Source organism: Coregonus clupeaformis, chromosome 16, assembly GCF_020615455.1.
Source record: "Coregonus clupeaformis isolate EN_2021a chromosome 16, ASM2061545v1, whole genome shotgun sequence".
Taxonomy (NCBI): Eukaryota; Metazoa; Chordata; class Actinopteri; order Salmoniformes; family Salmonidae; genus Coregonus; species Coregonus clupeaformis.
Genome location: NC_059207.1, coordinates 40,364,139 through 40,378,947, shown reverse-complemented (window position 1 = coordinate 40,378,947; position 14,809 = coordinate 40,364,139). Strand labels below are relative to the sequence as shown.

The 14,809-nt window shown below is 45.5% G+C and overlaps 1 protein-coding gene across 4 annotated transcripts in view; it reads right to left on the bottom strand.

The window, feature by feature from the left end:
• The window catches only part of LOC121584738 (citron rho-interacting kinase), a 116,394-nt gene that overhangs the window by 67,878 nt on the left and 33,707 nt on the right, over positions 1 to 14,809 (bottom strand). For all 4 annotated transcript variants that reach the window (XM_041900811.2, XM_041900813.2, XM_041900812.2 and 1 more), the window contains exons 3-15: positions 14,286 to 14,429; positions 12,594 to 12,713; positions 7,474 to 7,644; positions 7,302 to 7,355; positions 7,045 to 7,098; positions 6,389 to 6,529; positions 6,014 to 6,139; positions 5,191 to 5,286; positions 4,844 to 4,960; positions 4,508 to 4,617; positions 4,203 to 4,377; positions 3,263 to 3,460; positions 3,096 to 3,149 (exon numbers count right to left, since the gene is read on the bottom strand). In XM_041900811.2, coding sequence (XP_041756745.1) covers positions 3,096 to 3,149; positions 3,263 to 3,460; positions 4,203 to 4,377; positions 4,508 to 4,617; positions 4,844 to 4,960; positions 5,191 to 5,286; positions 6,014 to 6,139; positions 6,389 to 6,529; positions 7,045 to 7,098; positions 7,302 to 7,355; positions 7,474 to 7,644; positions 12,594 to 12,713; positions 14,286 to 14,429 — 1,560 coding nt within the window. The remainder of the gene's footprint in view (positions 1 to 3,095; positions 3,150 to 3,262; positions 3,461 to 4,202; positions 4,378 to 4,507; positions 4,618 to 4,843; positions 4,961 to 5,190; positions 5,287 to 6,013; positions 6,140 to 6,388; positions 6,530 to 7,044; positions 7,099 to 7,301; positions 7,356 to 7,473; positions 7,645 to 12,593; positions 12,714 to 14,285; positions 14,430 to 14,809) is intronic.

Genomic DNA, 14,809 nt, shown 5'->3' with positions numbered 1-14,809 from the left:
ACCAAGACTCTTCCTAAAGCTGTCCGCCAGGCCAAACTGAGCAATCGGGGGAGAAGGGCCTTGGTCAGGGAGGTGACCAAGAACCTGATGGTCACTCTGACAGACCCCCAGAGTTCCTCTGTGGAGATGGGAGAACCTTCCACAAGGACAACCATCTCTGCAGCACCCCACCGATCAGGTCTTTATGGTAAAGTGGCCAGAAGGAAGCCACTCTTCAGTAAAAAGCACAACAGCCCACTTGGAGTTTGCCAAAAGGCACCTGAAGGACTCCAAGACCATGAGAAACAAGATTCTCTGGTCTGATGAAACCAAGATTGAACTCTTTGGCCTGAATGCCAAGCGTCAGGTCTGGAAAAAACCTGGCACCTCCCTACAGTGAAGCATGGTGGTGGCAGCATCATGCTGTGGGAATGTTTTTCAGCGGCAGGTACTGGGAGACTAGTCAGGATCGAGGGAAAGATGAACGGAGCAAAGTACAGAGAGATGAAAACCTGCTCCAGACACATGGACCTCAGACTGGGGCGAAGGTTCACCTTCCAACAAAACAACGAAACTAAGTACACAGCCAAGACAATGCAGGAGTGGCTTCAGGACAAGTCTCTGAATGTCCTTGAGGGGCCCAGCCAGAGCCCGGACTTGAACCAGATCAAACATCTCTGGAGAGACCTGAAAATAGCTGTGCAGCGACGCTCCCCATCCAACCTGACAGAGCTTGAGAGGATCTGCAGAGAAGAATGGGAGAAACTCCCCAAATATTGGTGTGCCAAGCTTGTATCGTTATACCCAAGAAGACTTGAGGCTGTAATCACTGCCAAAGGTGCTTCAACAAAGTACTAAGTAAAGGGTCTGAATACTTATGTAAATGTGATATTTACTTTATTAAAAAAATTAAATTAAATATCGAAAAACCTGTTTTTCCTTTGTAATTATGGGGTATTGTGTGTAGATTGATGAGGCCATTTTTTTATTTAATCCATTTTAGAATAAGGCTGTAACGTAACAAATGTGGAAAAACTCAAGGGGTCTGAATACTTTCCGAATGCACTGTACCTGTTCATTACAGATGTAGGATCTTAATTTGATCACCCTGTTGCAGGATAACTTTCCTGTAATGCAGCAAAATGTCAAACTTGTAGTGTATTTGAGGTTTAAAAAAGTCTTCTGAAGTTTGTAATTTCCACTTTGAAATTTCAGACTTGATTTTCCCTTATGAAAAATGCATCAACCCCTACAAAAATGTTCATTAATTATAATCCACATAATAATTCACATTTCCTGTTGCTGCAGGATTATTTTCCTGCTGTAGCAAACTGGCTGAAATTAAGATCCTCCATCTGTATGTAGTGAAATAGAATGATCAATCAATGGGAGGGGGGCATATGACTCATAATTTAAATGGCAGTTGACGGACAAGAGTGAAAAGTCCTCACCAGCGCCTTGCTGGATTGCCATACAATTGAGACAATCAATGTGAGTTTCCTTTAGTGAATGCTACATTACAGCATACAAAGGCACCCATTTTGCAATTACAGATAAATATCCATGCAAATTTCCTCTCTCAGACAGCCATGTCTTTCTCAAGGCTGAGCAGGGAGCTGAATAATCAATTCATCAGCACCATTCGGTCCTCTTAATCAGCCAGGATAATAGTACAGACTGTATGCAAATGAGGGTTAGAGGCTGCTGAAGCTCAGTTAGATGTTATTCCTCTCTCTGGGGAGCCTGGCTGCTGTGTATCATGCAGAACTACAGGGCAGTGGAGTGAAGTGAACAAAGCTTTTCTGTATGTAAATCATCTCTCTCTCCTGTTTCTACTGAGCCAGTCATCCCAACCATTCCCTCTAGGGCTAGGGACTGACAGAAGTGCCAAAATACTACGAGGAAATGGGAGGTCAACAGTGGGACTGATGCGCTGTGATCTGTCTATCAGCAATGTTCTCACCCCATCGTACTGTGTAGACACGCCCACACACACCACCCCACCCCTAAGCAAGACTAGTTTGTAGTACTGTAGTCTCCTTCATATACACAGAAACACAGTACAGTACAGTCCACTAGCAGCACCCAGGGTAGGTAAACACTGGTGCTAACCTCAGAATGTTTAATTCATTACAGTGATTTTAATTACAGTGGGTTTGGTTAGAATTCACTAATCAAAACCTAGCTATTTACCAACAGTCTTGTTACATAACACTCCCCGGTACATAACATTATCTGTTGTTGATACACTACTACCCCATGTCAATGGAACCTTACCCATGTTTCATTTCTGTTGTTTCCGAATGGTGGACGGCTGCCAGAAGTACTGTGTTATTAATAATCTAAATAGAAAAAATGGGGAGCCAGGTATAAAGCTAGGTACAATTTGTTTCTGAACTTGGGAGTGATTGCCTGAATACCAGCCAGCTGAATCTAGGGAGAATGCTTTTTCTCAACAGCTTGCGAGTGGGAGGATCTCAAAAGTACAGCAAGGGGATAAAGAGAGACCATGATGTATTAACCACAATGAGACCCAGCGGTGATTCAAACAATGTGACTTTAAATGTTTTTAAATCCCCCACCACAACACAATAACCTCATCTTCTCAGGGTTAGTCTTCACACGCTCGCCAACAAAGAGATATGAAAATATAAGATATGGGTATACATTTTTCATTACATCAACCTTAATACAAGACTAAGTTCTATTCTTGGCTAGAATAATTGAGGAACAGCATAATATAGTACAAATAGCAGTGGGGATTGAAAACAGAGGGATTGTTTGGTCTACTTTTTCCTGAAAAAGTGAAATCTATAATAGCTGATCGTATCTGATTCAACTCAGTTAATTCCTTCTTATTGTGGAGAGAGTGAGCGAGAATAGAGAGAATATAGAGAATAGATAGAGAGAGAGAGCGAGAGAGAGAGAGAGGGAGAGAGAGAGAGAGAGAGAGCGACAGAGAGAGAGAGCGACAGAGAGAGAGAGCGACAGAGAGAGAGAGAGAGAGAGAGAGAGAGAGAGAGAGAGAGAGAGAGAGAGAGAGAGAGAGAGAGAGAGAGAGAGAGAGAGAGAGAGAGAGAGAGAGAGAGAGAGAGAGAAAGAAAAGGGTGGCATACCGCACAGCTGTCTCTGAGGGCATCATACTTGCGCTGGATCTCGTCTCGGTGGGCCTACCAGACAGATAGAGAGAGGGACAGGTTTGGTACTACAGTACTTCATAATAGCATAGTAATAACAGGAGTACTAACAATAGACTGTTACAGTATGTCCCTCCTGCACTCACTCTAAGAACACAGATTTCCTCCTCAGCCTCAGTGGTGGTGTCCTCCAGCTCTGACTTGGCCTGCTGCAGCTGACTCTCCAGGGAATGGCGTGCCGCCTGCAGCCCACTGATCTGAGAAACCCTCTCCTGCAGCGACAGAGTCAGCTCCGTCACCTGACGCTTGATCTCCAGCTTCTGCTCCTCGTGCTCAAGGCCCATCTAACGGCATGACGGACACACAGAGAGACAGAAAGGGGTCAGGGAGAGGAAGGAGAGAGTCAGAGAGTTGAGTCACCCAGAGGGATGAGATAGTCAAATAGTTGAGTCACCCAGAGGAAGGAGAGAGTCAGAGAGTTGAGTCAGCCAGAGGGATGAGATAGTCAAATAGTTTAGTCACCCAGAGGAAGGAGAGAGTCAGAGAGTTGAGTCACCCAGCGGAAGGAGAGTCAGAGAGATGAGTCACCCAGAGGAAGGAGAGAGTCAGAGAGTTGAGTCACCCAGAGGAAGGAGAGTCAGAGAGATGAGTCACCCAGAGGAAGGAGAGAGTCAGAGAGTTGAGTCACCTAGAGGAAGGAGAGAGTCAGAGAGTTGAGTCACCCAGAGGAAGGAGAGAGTCAGAGAGTTGAGTCACCCAGAGGAATGAGAGAGTCAGAGAGTTGCATCATCCAGAGGAAGGAGAGAGTCAGAGAGTTGAGTCACCCAGGGGGATGAGAAAATCAGAGATATGCTGATCTGGCAAAACAGCAACCCACAGCAGAGTGCACCATTTCACCCTACATAACCCCTCCATCTGGCATCCCTCTCTGCCAACTCCCCGACTGCTCTCCTGGCTCCTTGCCCTCTTTTCCACCTCTACTCACCTGCACTCCCCTCTCCTCCTTCCTGTGACCCTAACATTTCTGCCCTCTCCTTCCCTCTCTGTCCTCCTCACCTCCCCCTCTCCTCCTCCTTCTCTCCTCACCTCTCTCAGCCTGGTCTCCAGCTCCAGCACTCGGTTCTTGTTGCTCTGCTCCTGCTGGCTCATCTTCTCCAGGTGTTCCTCCAGCTTGGCGTTCTGGGCCTCCAGCTTCCCAGCCTGGGACTCCAGGTAGAACTTCTGCTGCCTCAGCTCCGAGATCATCTCCTCCTGGGCTTTCCTGTCATTCCCAGACAGATAAACAGACACGCAGCACAGTCAGTATCACTGTGTGGCGAATTCTCCAAACTAACTAACTAACTAACTAGTCCACAACACTCACATGTTCTTAACTAGTCCACAACACTCACATGTTCTTCTGGGTGTAGATACTGCTGTTGGCTGCCAGTTTGTTGGCCTCAGACAGCTCAGCAATCCTCTGCTCCAGGCTGGCCATCTTTGAGTCCATGGCATTGATGGTCTGGGATGGACAGAAGAGTCAAGTTTCAACACACCTCATTTATCGAATGCTCACTACTATTGTCAAAACAATACAGTATATGTAGAATATATGACAGTAGCCTTTCAACAGGTTCTTGCAAGTTTGAAATAAACCAAGCCAGTGTGATTAATGTGAAAAATAAACAAATTCAGTGTAATGTGAAAATAGGCCTGGCCACATCCTAACTAGGCTGGCCAGCTCTTACCGCCTTCTGCTCACTGATGATGCTGCACTTCTCCTGGACCTCCTCCTCATACTTGCTCTGACTGGATTCCAGCATCTCCTTATCTGCCATGTCTGCCTTCATCTGGTTCTCCAGAAACTGGTTAATATAAGAGAGAGATACAACACAATATCAACCAGGCTACAGCTCAGGATCAAGGCCCAGTCAGACTTTTACTGACCAAGGGACCTGCCCAGGAAAAACTCTGGGCCCTAGTTAAAGCTGACAACCTCCCCTAACAGTCTGGATACACCAGTAGTCCTTAACATGATGCTCTCCTGAATGTGTGTGATAAACAGGAGAAAGCCGCTGAGGCTCTGAAGCTCTACCTTGAACTTCTCTTCATAGAGCTTCTCCTTCTGCTCCAGGTGGGTCTCCACACGTTGGGCTGTGGACTGGCTCCCACGCAGACTCTCCTCCAGGTCCTATGCAAACAAACACGTTACAGTACATTGTTTATTCACCCTTTTCAAGTCAGGACACAACACCATGATATTATGCAGTAGAGCAAGGATAAAATGCAAAATAAATAAAATATGTGTTCACAATCTGTCACATTTGGGTCTGAGACAGAGAGAAAGCACACTATGAATGACCCCCAGGTAGTGAGGGCTGAATCCTAATGTTAGATCATCACTGATTTTTATTTATTTTATTTTTTATTGAACCTTTATTTAACTAGGCAAGTCAGTTAAGAACAAATTCTTATTTACAATGACGGCCTACACCGGCCAAACCCGAACGACGCTGGGCCAATTGTGCGCTGCCCTATGGGACTCCCAATCACGTCCGGTTGTGATACAGCCTGGAATCGAACCAGGGGGTCTGTAGTGACGCCTCAAGCACTGAGATGCAGTGCCTTAGACCGCTGCGCCACTCGGGAGCCCATTGACTGATGTCAATGGGAGATGCTCGAAAATTACACGAACACAGATCTCAAGTTAGGATTTGGCGCAGACTGAATAATAAGGTGAGTGAGTGTGAGTATGTGTGTGTACCTAAGAGTGTGTGTGTGTGTATATGAGCTGTGAGCACACATATGTCCTGGAGGGCTTATGTGATAATCACTCTGATGGAGAGTAATCCTCCAAAGAAGGGCAACGTTGTGAGGGCCAGAGGGGGGCTGAGGGGGCCTCTTTCCCCTCCCCTTACCATGATTTTATCAGCCATCTGCTGGATCTGCTGGGCCTTGCTCTGCATGTCCTCCTTCAGCTTACTCTCCCTGCGCTCAACTATCTCCAGCCTCTTCACCTGGTTCTCCAGGGTCTTCCTGCCATCCTACACACACACGCGCACACGCACACACGTGCGCATGCGCACAAACAAACGCGCACACGCACATACACACGCACACACACACACACGCACACGCACACACACACACACACACACACACACACACACACACCCACTCGGGCTAGAGAAAGTCTGCTGCCCCCAGTAAAAGTGAGTTTATCCAGCTCTCTTTTTTCAATGAGTCCTTTCTTTGTTGTTGTAGTTATGGTCTGATCAGTCAGTACTGTATACCTCTGTCTCTCTCAGGCGTCTACGGAGGCTGTCACTGGAGTCCTCCTTGGTCTGAAGCCTCTCCAGTTCACGCTCCATGCGCTCCTTAGCCACCCTGATGCTATGGAGGAGATCTGTGGTCTCACTACTCGCCTTCACTGCCTGTGTTATGGGCCGGGGAACAACAAACACTTTCTGTCACCTATCTGACATTTACATAACGTTAAACTGTCATAGGTTAAGCTCTGAAGGCTTTATTGATAGTTGCATGCATGAATAGCCTAGAATACTGGGTACAATGTTGATTGATTGTGCCTCTAAAATATGGGCCCATACAGCCTGGAGAATTCTATTTGGAAATGGCTTTAGAGTTATTCTGAAAATGTCTTAATTTTATGTAGTCATCTCTATAAAACATAATACATGGAGAAACCAACATTGTCTGAAAAACATTTTGATAGCTGGCAATTAAGCAGAAACTGACTAATTATGAGACAGTTTAATTACTCTCAGGCCACAATTCAACATCTGCTTTACAGGACAATGGGGAGTTAACACACATCATTAGCAGGAGAGAGAGGACATTCACATGTCTGTGTGTGGTGAGCATCTATTATTCCCTTAGAACATATGCTGAATATGAATTATCAATGACGTTTTCAACACAAATATTCTACCTTGGCAAGCTTATCTTGGAGATCCTGAATTTTCCCTTGCTGTTCAGTGTTGGTCTGAAACAGAGAAATAGAGAGAAAAACAACCTTTTAAGCTAAATATTCCACAGTCCCTATGAGTTCAGTCCCAAACCATCTTCATGGTTTAATGGGATCATTTGTCTCCTAACCACTGAACATTACTTTAAGGACAATATACTGTAGGACCATACAGGAGGTCAAAAGGAGATCAACATGAGCCAATAGGACCGAAGCTGTACCTTCTCCAGCTTTGACAGAAGCTCCTCCGTATCAGTCTTTCCTTGCTCCTTGGCCTGTGAGAAGATAAGCAGAAAATCAGTAAAACCTCCTGCTTTCAAAACCAATACATGCCTTTCAAGTTCTCTGAATGTGGGTTAGAGTCAAGAGATCAATATCAGAGTGAATAATTACCTTCTGCATCCTCTGTTGATAGTCTGCTGCTTTCCTCTTCAGCTCTTCGCTGGTCTGACGGGACTCCTTCAGCTCCGACTCGTACAAGTCGCTACGACGACGGGCCGCAGACAGGTCCTCCTCCAGCTGCCTGATGGCCACACGCATCTCCTCCAGCTGGGCTTGGCACTCCTGCAGAGGGATGGGAGAGGAACGAGAGAGAGGGATGGAGGAGTGCAGAGGTGAAAGATATAAGGAGAAGGAGAAATGCCAAAAAAGTGAATAGAAAGGAACAAATGGAAAGCATCACAGAAAGAGATTAGATTGGCAGACATGAGAGAAGGAGTGATGGGGCAGAGAGGTACAAAGAATAGACAGAAGAGGATATAAGGTATAATAGAGTCTTTTGAACAAAGAGTTTTGGAACAAGAAATGTTGAGGCAGAGAAAAATTGCATCAGCCAAAGTCATTTAGTGTCCTTGTTCCCTAAAGTTCTAATGATGATTAGATACGGCTAACAGCCTTAATTTCCACCTCGTGGTCGAGTCACGGGCCATGCAGCAGTCCTGACTATCAGGCTGGTTAGGACTAGCAGAGGCTAATGAAAAGTAGCATGGTCTCGGTGCCTGGGGAGGGTGAGGGCACCCTGACAATGGAACACGACAGGCGCAGCAGAAAACATCAGCAGCACCAGCCTCATCAGTCCCTTTTCAATTAAAAGTGTTCCATTAAGTTTCAAACCCTGCTAAGTGCTTAAAGCGTGTCTCCTAGGACGTCCGCCTGTCATCTACAGTAAGTGACAGGAAGACACTTCATGAGTCATGAAACATTATAGTAACATCATTTTTTGTTATTTTGCACCCTCTAATTTAGTGTGCAGTAAACAACTATTTTTAACATGTAAATGAAAGACAAAGGAATTTCATATTTAGAACAATTTCCTCTCAAATTAAGTTTGGACCTCCTTTATAACGTTAATAAGCTACAAAAAGCGTTTGATATTTGAGTGAATGATGATTGTCATTGTCAATTAGGGTTCATTACATACCCTAGGTATTGAGGAAGAAAAAGGCAAACAGTAAATTAAATGTATAATTGGAATGCTAATTGAAATTATTCACTTCAGCAATATTTGCATCAACTGAATAAACCTGACACCACAGGGACCACTCATTTAATATCTTTGTAGAATCAAATAAAAATATATATTTCAAGTGGGAAAAGACTTTCACTCAAAATTGCAGTGTTTTGCCAGCAGGCCGACTCAGCGCCCTAGTTCCTCAGGGTCACCAGTCCCCTAGGTCCTTGACTGGATCACAGAAAATCTCTGGCAGCCCTAAACATAAGTCAGCATGAGAACTGAACTAGGCCAGGGCTTAAGCACAGAGCTGAGTGGTACCCATGGAGAAGGATGGAGTGAGCCAGGGGCAGGAAGGAAGGGATGAGATTAGAGAGAGGGAATACGGGGTGAATACAATAGAATTGTGCATGCCAGAAGAGCTGATTCAGAGTTTTCGTATGAATATACTTAACACACTCACGCACGCACATACACACACATGCACAAACACACCTGCACACACACACATGCGCGCATACACACTCACACAGTGTCTCCCTATTGCCCTGACCGGCAATCTCCCGCTGGGAGCTTCAAACGCAGTAGGCGTTGCCCTGACAGGGAAAGTGACAGTTCTACTGTAACCTCTTAGGATGGGGAGACTAATCCATGGTCCTGGGAAAAAGACACCACCGCTTTGCCTATACCTCTTCCCGCTGCCTTACAGAACAGATTAATCCTTCCTTTAAGTCATCTTTAGACATGTTTGTCTGTGCCAAAGGTAAGTTTGCTGACAAAGTGGTCAAATAAAGCTTCCTTTAGGTAGGTACTAGAACTGAATTAAACCTACCTATCCACACATACAACACAGAGAGGTAGAACACTTGTCCTATCCCAGTTAGAGTCTGTCAGCATGTGTGCTGTGTATTCAGTGAAAGGGATCTCTCTTCCAATTAGCCTAGAGTTTTGTTCTCACTGGTTCACAGAATTACATAATTTGTACTGATTGTCTTGCCATGGATTTCTCTTTCTCCTGTCACTGAAAAGCTTTTATCTCTCATATCCCCAATCGTCTATGTTTGTTGAGCCAACACTGCATAAATTGTGCATGAATTTGTGTGAGTTCCAGACTCATAAAACAGCGCGTGGGAGAAAGACACTGTTCAAGACCTTATACAGCATACAGTTGGGTCAAAATCAAGCAGGAAAGCACTTTTGAAAATATCAAATAGCATGACTCATTCTCATGCATGACAATAACTTTAACTAGAAGTGGGTCAATAATTTCCATTGCTAATTTCCAGGTTTGCTAATGATAATAATAATAATAATATATGCCATTTAGCTAACACTTTTATCCAAAGCGACTTACCGTCATGCATGCATACATTTTACGTATGGGTGGTCCTGGGAATTGAACCCACTATCCTGGCGTTGTAAGCTCTAGCAGACCGATACGCTGTATCAGTGAGCGGTAACTATAACATCCATGGATGACCATGGATTGGCTGTGAAGGCTACAGTGCAGTGTAAATGGCAGTGAAGGGGTTAACAACAACACTCTAGTTCCCATAATGTAAGATCCAAGGCCCCCATCACCTCATCACGACAGCCTGCCCACTGCATCAGCAGCACTGCACACTCTCCACTTCTAGGTATGGATGATTCACATTGCCATGGCAACCATCACACTATAGAGCCTGTGCCTGGTAGCCAATGCCAGCAACTGCTAAGGGGAACAGGTTGTTTTTCTATTACCTTTTTTTGGATTCTGCTCTGTGGTTTGGAGGGAAGGGGGGGCATATATTTAATGCCGTTTCACTGTTCTCTACTGTCAACCTCTCAATTTCCTAATTCTCAAACCTTCACCGAATCAGATCATTGTTGTGTGCGCACACAGACACATACACACAGACACACACACACACACACACACACACACACATTGCACACACAGACACACTATTTGGATAATGGTTGTCTGAACGTAAATCTGTCCTTCCTCTACATTCCTCTGTTGATCAGCAAAGTCTCAGGAGACACTGCATCACTCCTGAGAGTGGCGAGGGATAGACACAGGAGACACCTTGAAGTACTGGGGCGCTGAGCTATGCAGAGGCATGCAACTATCAGATAGATGTCCACTGAGCCTTTCTCATGGTCAGGACAGGTTAAATGCATGACAGTGCATTTGGGTTCACGCCCACTGTTGGAACTTGGACAGCATACTGCAAACTGCTAGGAAATACTCAATGTTGATACTCACTGAAGGCTACCGCTACTATTACTTCTATTGCTATTAGACTTCTATTATGTGGCACTCAAGCCTTTTTATAGTTTTATGCCTAACTCTGATTATCCTTATTCAATAATGGCAATGAAACCACAGTATTAACACTAATTCACCTGAATAGCATTGTATTTGGGTCAAATCATTCACTAAACCCTAAACCTCAACTACATCTCGTAATGAATAATGTGGAAATTGAGCAAGTTGAGGTGACTAAACTGCTTGGAGTAACCCTGGATTGTGTAAACTGTCATGGTCAAAGCATATTGATACAACAGTAGCTAAAATGGGGAGAAGTATGTCCATAATTAAGCGCTGCTCTGCCTTCTTAACAACTCTATCAACAAGGCAGGTCCTACAGGCCCTAGGAGGGACTTGGGAAAATTGCAGTTGGCTCAGGGCAGCACGGCTGGCCCTTAAAAGTACATGGAGAGCTAACATAATGACATGCATGTTAGTCTCTCCTGGCTTAGAGTGGAAGAGAGATTGACTTCTTTAAGAGGTGTTGACAAGCTGAATGTACCGAGCTCTCTGTTTGGAATGCTGGCACACAGCTCGGACACCCATGCATACCCCACGAGACATGCCACCAGAGGTCTCTTCACAGTCCCCAAGTCCAGAACAGACTACGGGAAACGCACAGTACTACATAGAGCCATGACTACACTCTATGTAACTCAGTAAAGCAGTAAAATCAAATTTAAAAAACAGATAAAACTACACTTTATGGAACAGCGCAGACTGTGAAGAGACACACACACACACACAGGCACACACACAGCATTCGTAAACACTTGCTAACACGCGCACTCTACACACACACATTTTAATATTGTTATTTTGCTGTATTATTGATTTTGTATTGTAAATATGTTATGGTAGCGTAATGTGTAATAATTTGTTGTGTGATGTATTGTTTTATTGTATGTAAATTGTGATTGGACCCCAGGAAGAGTAGCTGCTGTCTTGGCAGCCACTAATGGGGATCCGTAATAAATACAAAATACAAATACAAAAAATAGGGTTCCAGCAGTCAGGAATTCTGAGCCAGGGTGTTTAATAGTCCACTGACTCCACCTGCACAGGGAGCACGGAGCAGGGAGCAGGGAGCAGGGAGCAGGGAGCACGGAGTAGGGAGCACGGAGCAGGGAGCACGGAGCAGGGAGCAGGGAACAGGGAGCAGGGAGCAGGTGGCAGGGAGCACGGAGCACGGAGCACGGAGCAGGGAGCAGGGAGCAGGGAGCACGGAGCAGGGAGCAGGGAGCACGGAGCACGGAGCAGGGAGCACGGAGCAAGGAGCAGAGAGCACGGAGCAGGGAGCACAGAGCAGGGAGCACGGAGCAGGGAGCAGAGAGCAGGGAGCAGGGAGCAGGGAGCAGGGAGCAGGGAGCAGGGAGCAGGGAGCAGGGAGCAGAGAGCATGACGCAGAGACCACGGAGCAGAGACCACGGAGCAGGGAGTAGGGAGCAGGGAGTAGGGAACACAGAGCACGGAGTAGGAGGCAGGGCAAAGGGAGCAGTGGGGAGGCATCAACACCCTCTTCCTCTGTAATTAACATGGCTGTGGCAGGAGTAGCACTCTCCTCACACACCACATGGCTCACAAACCACAGGGATGGGCAAGGACAGGTCAACCCACAACTGTACATCCCTCCACAGCACTCTGGATAGAAGCTGCCTGTAGGCACTGATCAAGGATCAGCTTACCATCCCCAAATCTTAACCCTAAACATTATAGTTTAGGGGGAACTTTGTGCAACTCCCTCCACAACCCACAACCCCTCTCCTCTACCTGTTCTTTAATCTCCTGCAGCTTGTTGCTCTGCTCCCGGATGCCATGGAGGAGCTGCAGCGCCTTGTCGTCTTCCTGGGAAACCTCCATACGTGCCTGCTCCAGACTGAGCTTCAGACTCTGAAACACACACGTACAGTGCATTTGGAAAGTATTCAGACCCCTTGACTTTTTCCACATTTTGTAACGTTACAGCCTTATTTTAAAATTGATTAAATCGTTTTTTGTCCTCATCAATCTACACACAATACCAAAGCAAAAACAGGTTTGTAGACATTTTCACAAAGAAAAAAAAATGGAAATATCACATTTAAATAATTATTCAGACCCTTTACTCAGTACTTTGTTGAAGCACCTTTGGCAGTGTTAAAGCCACGAGTCTTCTTGGGTATGACGCTACAAGCTTGGCACACCTGTATCCGGGGAGTTTCTCCCATTCTTCTCAGCAGACCCTCTCAAGCTCTGTCAGGTTGAATGGGGAGCGTCGCTGAACAGCTATTTTCTGGTCTCTCCAGAGATGTTCGATCGGGTTCAAGTCCGGGCTCTGGCTGGGCCACTCAAAGGACATTCAGAGACTTGTCCCGAAGCCACTCCTGCATTGTCTTGGCTGTGTGCTTAGGGTCGTTGTCCTGTTGGAAGGTGAACCTTCGCCCCAGTCTGAGGTCCTGAGCGCTCTGGAGCAGGTTTTCATCAAGGATCTCTCTGTACTTTGCTCCATTCATCTTTCCCTCAATCGTGACTAGTCTCCCAGTACCTGCCACTGAAAAATATCCCCACAGCATGATGCTGCAACCACCATGCTTCACCGTAGGGATGGTGACAGGTTTCCTCCAGACGTGACGCTTAGCATTCAGGCCAAAGAGTTCAATCTTGGTTTCATCAGACCAGAGAATCTTGTTTCTCATGATCAGAGTCCTTTAGGTGCCTTTTGGCAAACTCCAAGCGGGCTGTCATGTGCTTTTTACTGAGGAGTGGCTTCCGTCTGGCCACTCTACCATAAAGGCCTGATTGGTGAAGTGCTGCAGAGATGGTTGTCCTTCTGGAAGGTTCTCCCATCTCCACAGAGGAACTCTGGAGCTCTGTCAGAGTGACCATTGGGTTCTTGGTCACCTCCCTGACCAAGGCCCTTCTCCCCCGATTGCTCAGTTTGGCCGGGCAGCCAGCTCTAAGAAGAGTCTTGGTGGTTCCAAACTTCTTCCATTTAAGAATGATTGAGGCCACTGTGTTCTTGGGGACCTTCAATGCTGCAGAAATTGTTTGGTGTGCCTCGACACAATCATGTCCAATCAATTGAATTTACCACAGGTTGACTCCAATCAAGTAGCAACATCTCAAGGATGGTCAATGGAAACAGGATGCACCTGAGCTCAATTTCGAGTCTCATAGCAAAAGGTCTGAATAACATATGTAAATAAGGTATTCCAGTTTTTAATTTTTAATAACTTTCCTAACATTTCTAAAAACCGGTTTTCACTTTGTCATTATGGGGTATTGTGTGTAGATTGATGATGGGAAAAAATGATGTAATCCATTTTAGAATGCACTGTATAGAGTATAATGCCCCTTGGCCACACACACTCACACACACACACACACACACACACACACACACACACACACACACACACACACACACACACACACTCTCACACACACACACACACACACACACACACACTTTGGACCACTCACAGTGCACTCGGTGATGTAGGTAGCCAGGTCTTGCTCCAGGATGGTCCTCTGTGTCTCTGAGGCTTTCAGCTCCACATCCTTCTGCTGCAGCACTGACTCCAGATCAGACATCTTCCTCTGGACTAGAGTGATCTCCTGTTCCATCTGAATACAGCAACATGGAGGACGTTATCATGACAGGTTTATTTGCACATTTCAGCATTAGTTCATCTTCCCAATGACAATTGAACTCTTGCAGGTGACTAAAACTTTATATTACCGTAAGAAACATATTTTTTTCTGTTTTTTAAACATAGTCATTTATGATGAACATATTTTCAGACTGCATTGAAGTGCAATGGATTGAAGTTGATTGTGCTAAGATGTAAAAGCATATCCTTGATCACAGCTGTTGGGGTTGAAGAAGACTGTGTGGTGAAAACATAGATTAATCATTGCTGCTGGGCTTCACAGGATAACACATAAAAGACAACAGAACATTTAAGTCCATTATGTAAAATAAATTACCATTGCCAAACCTCCTT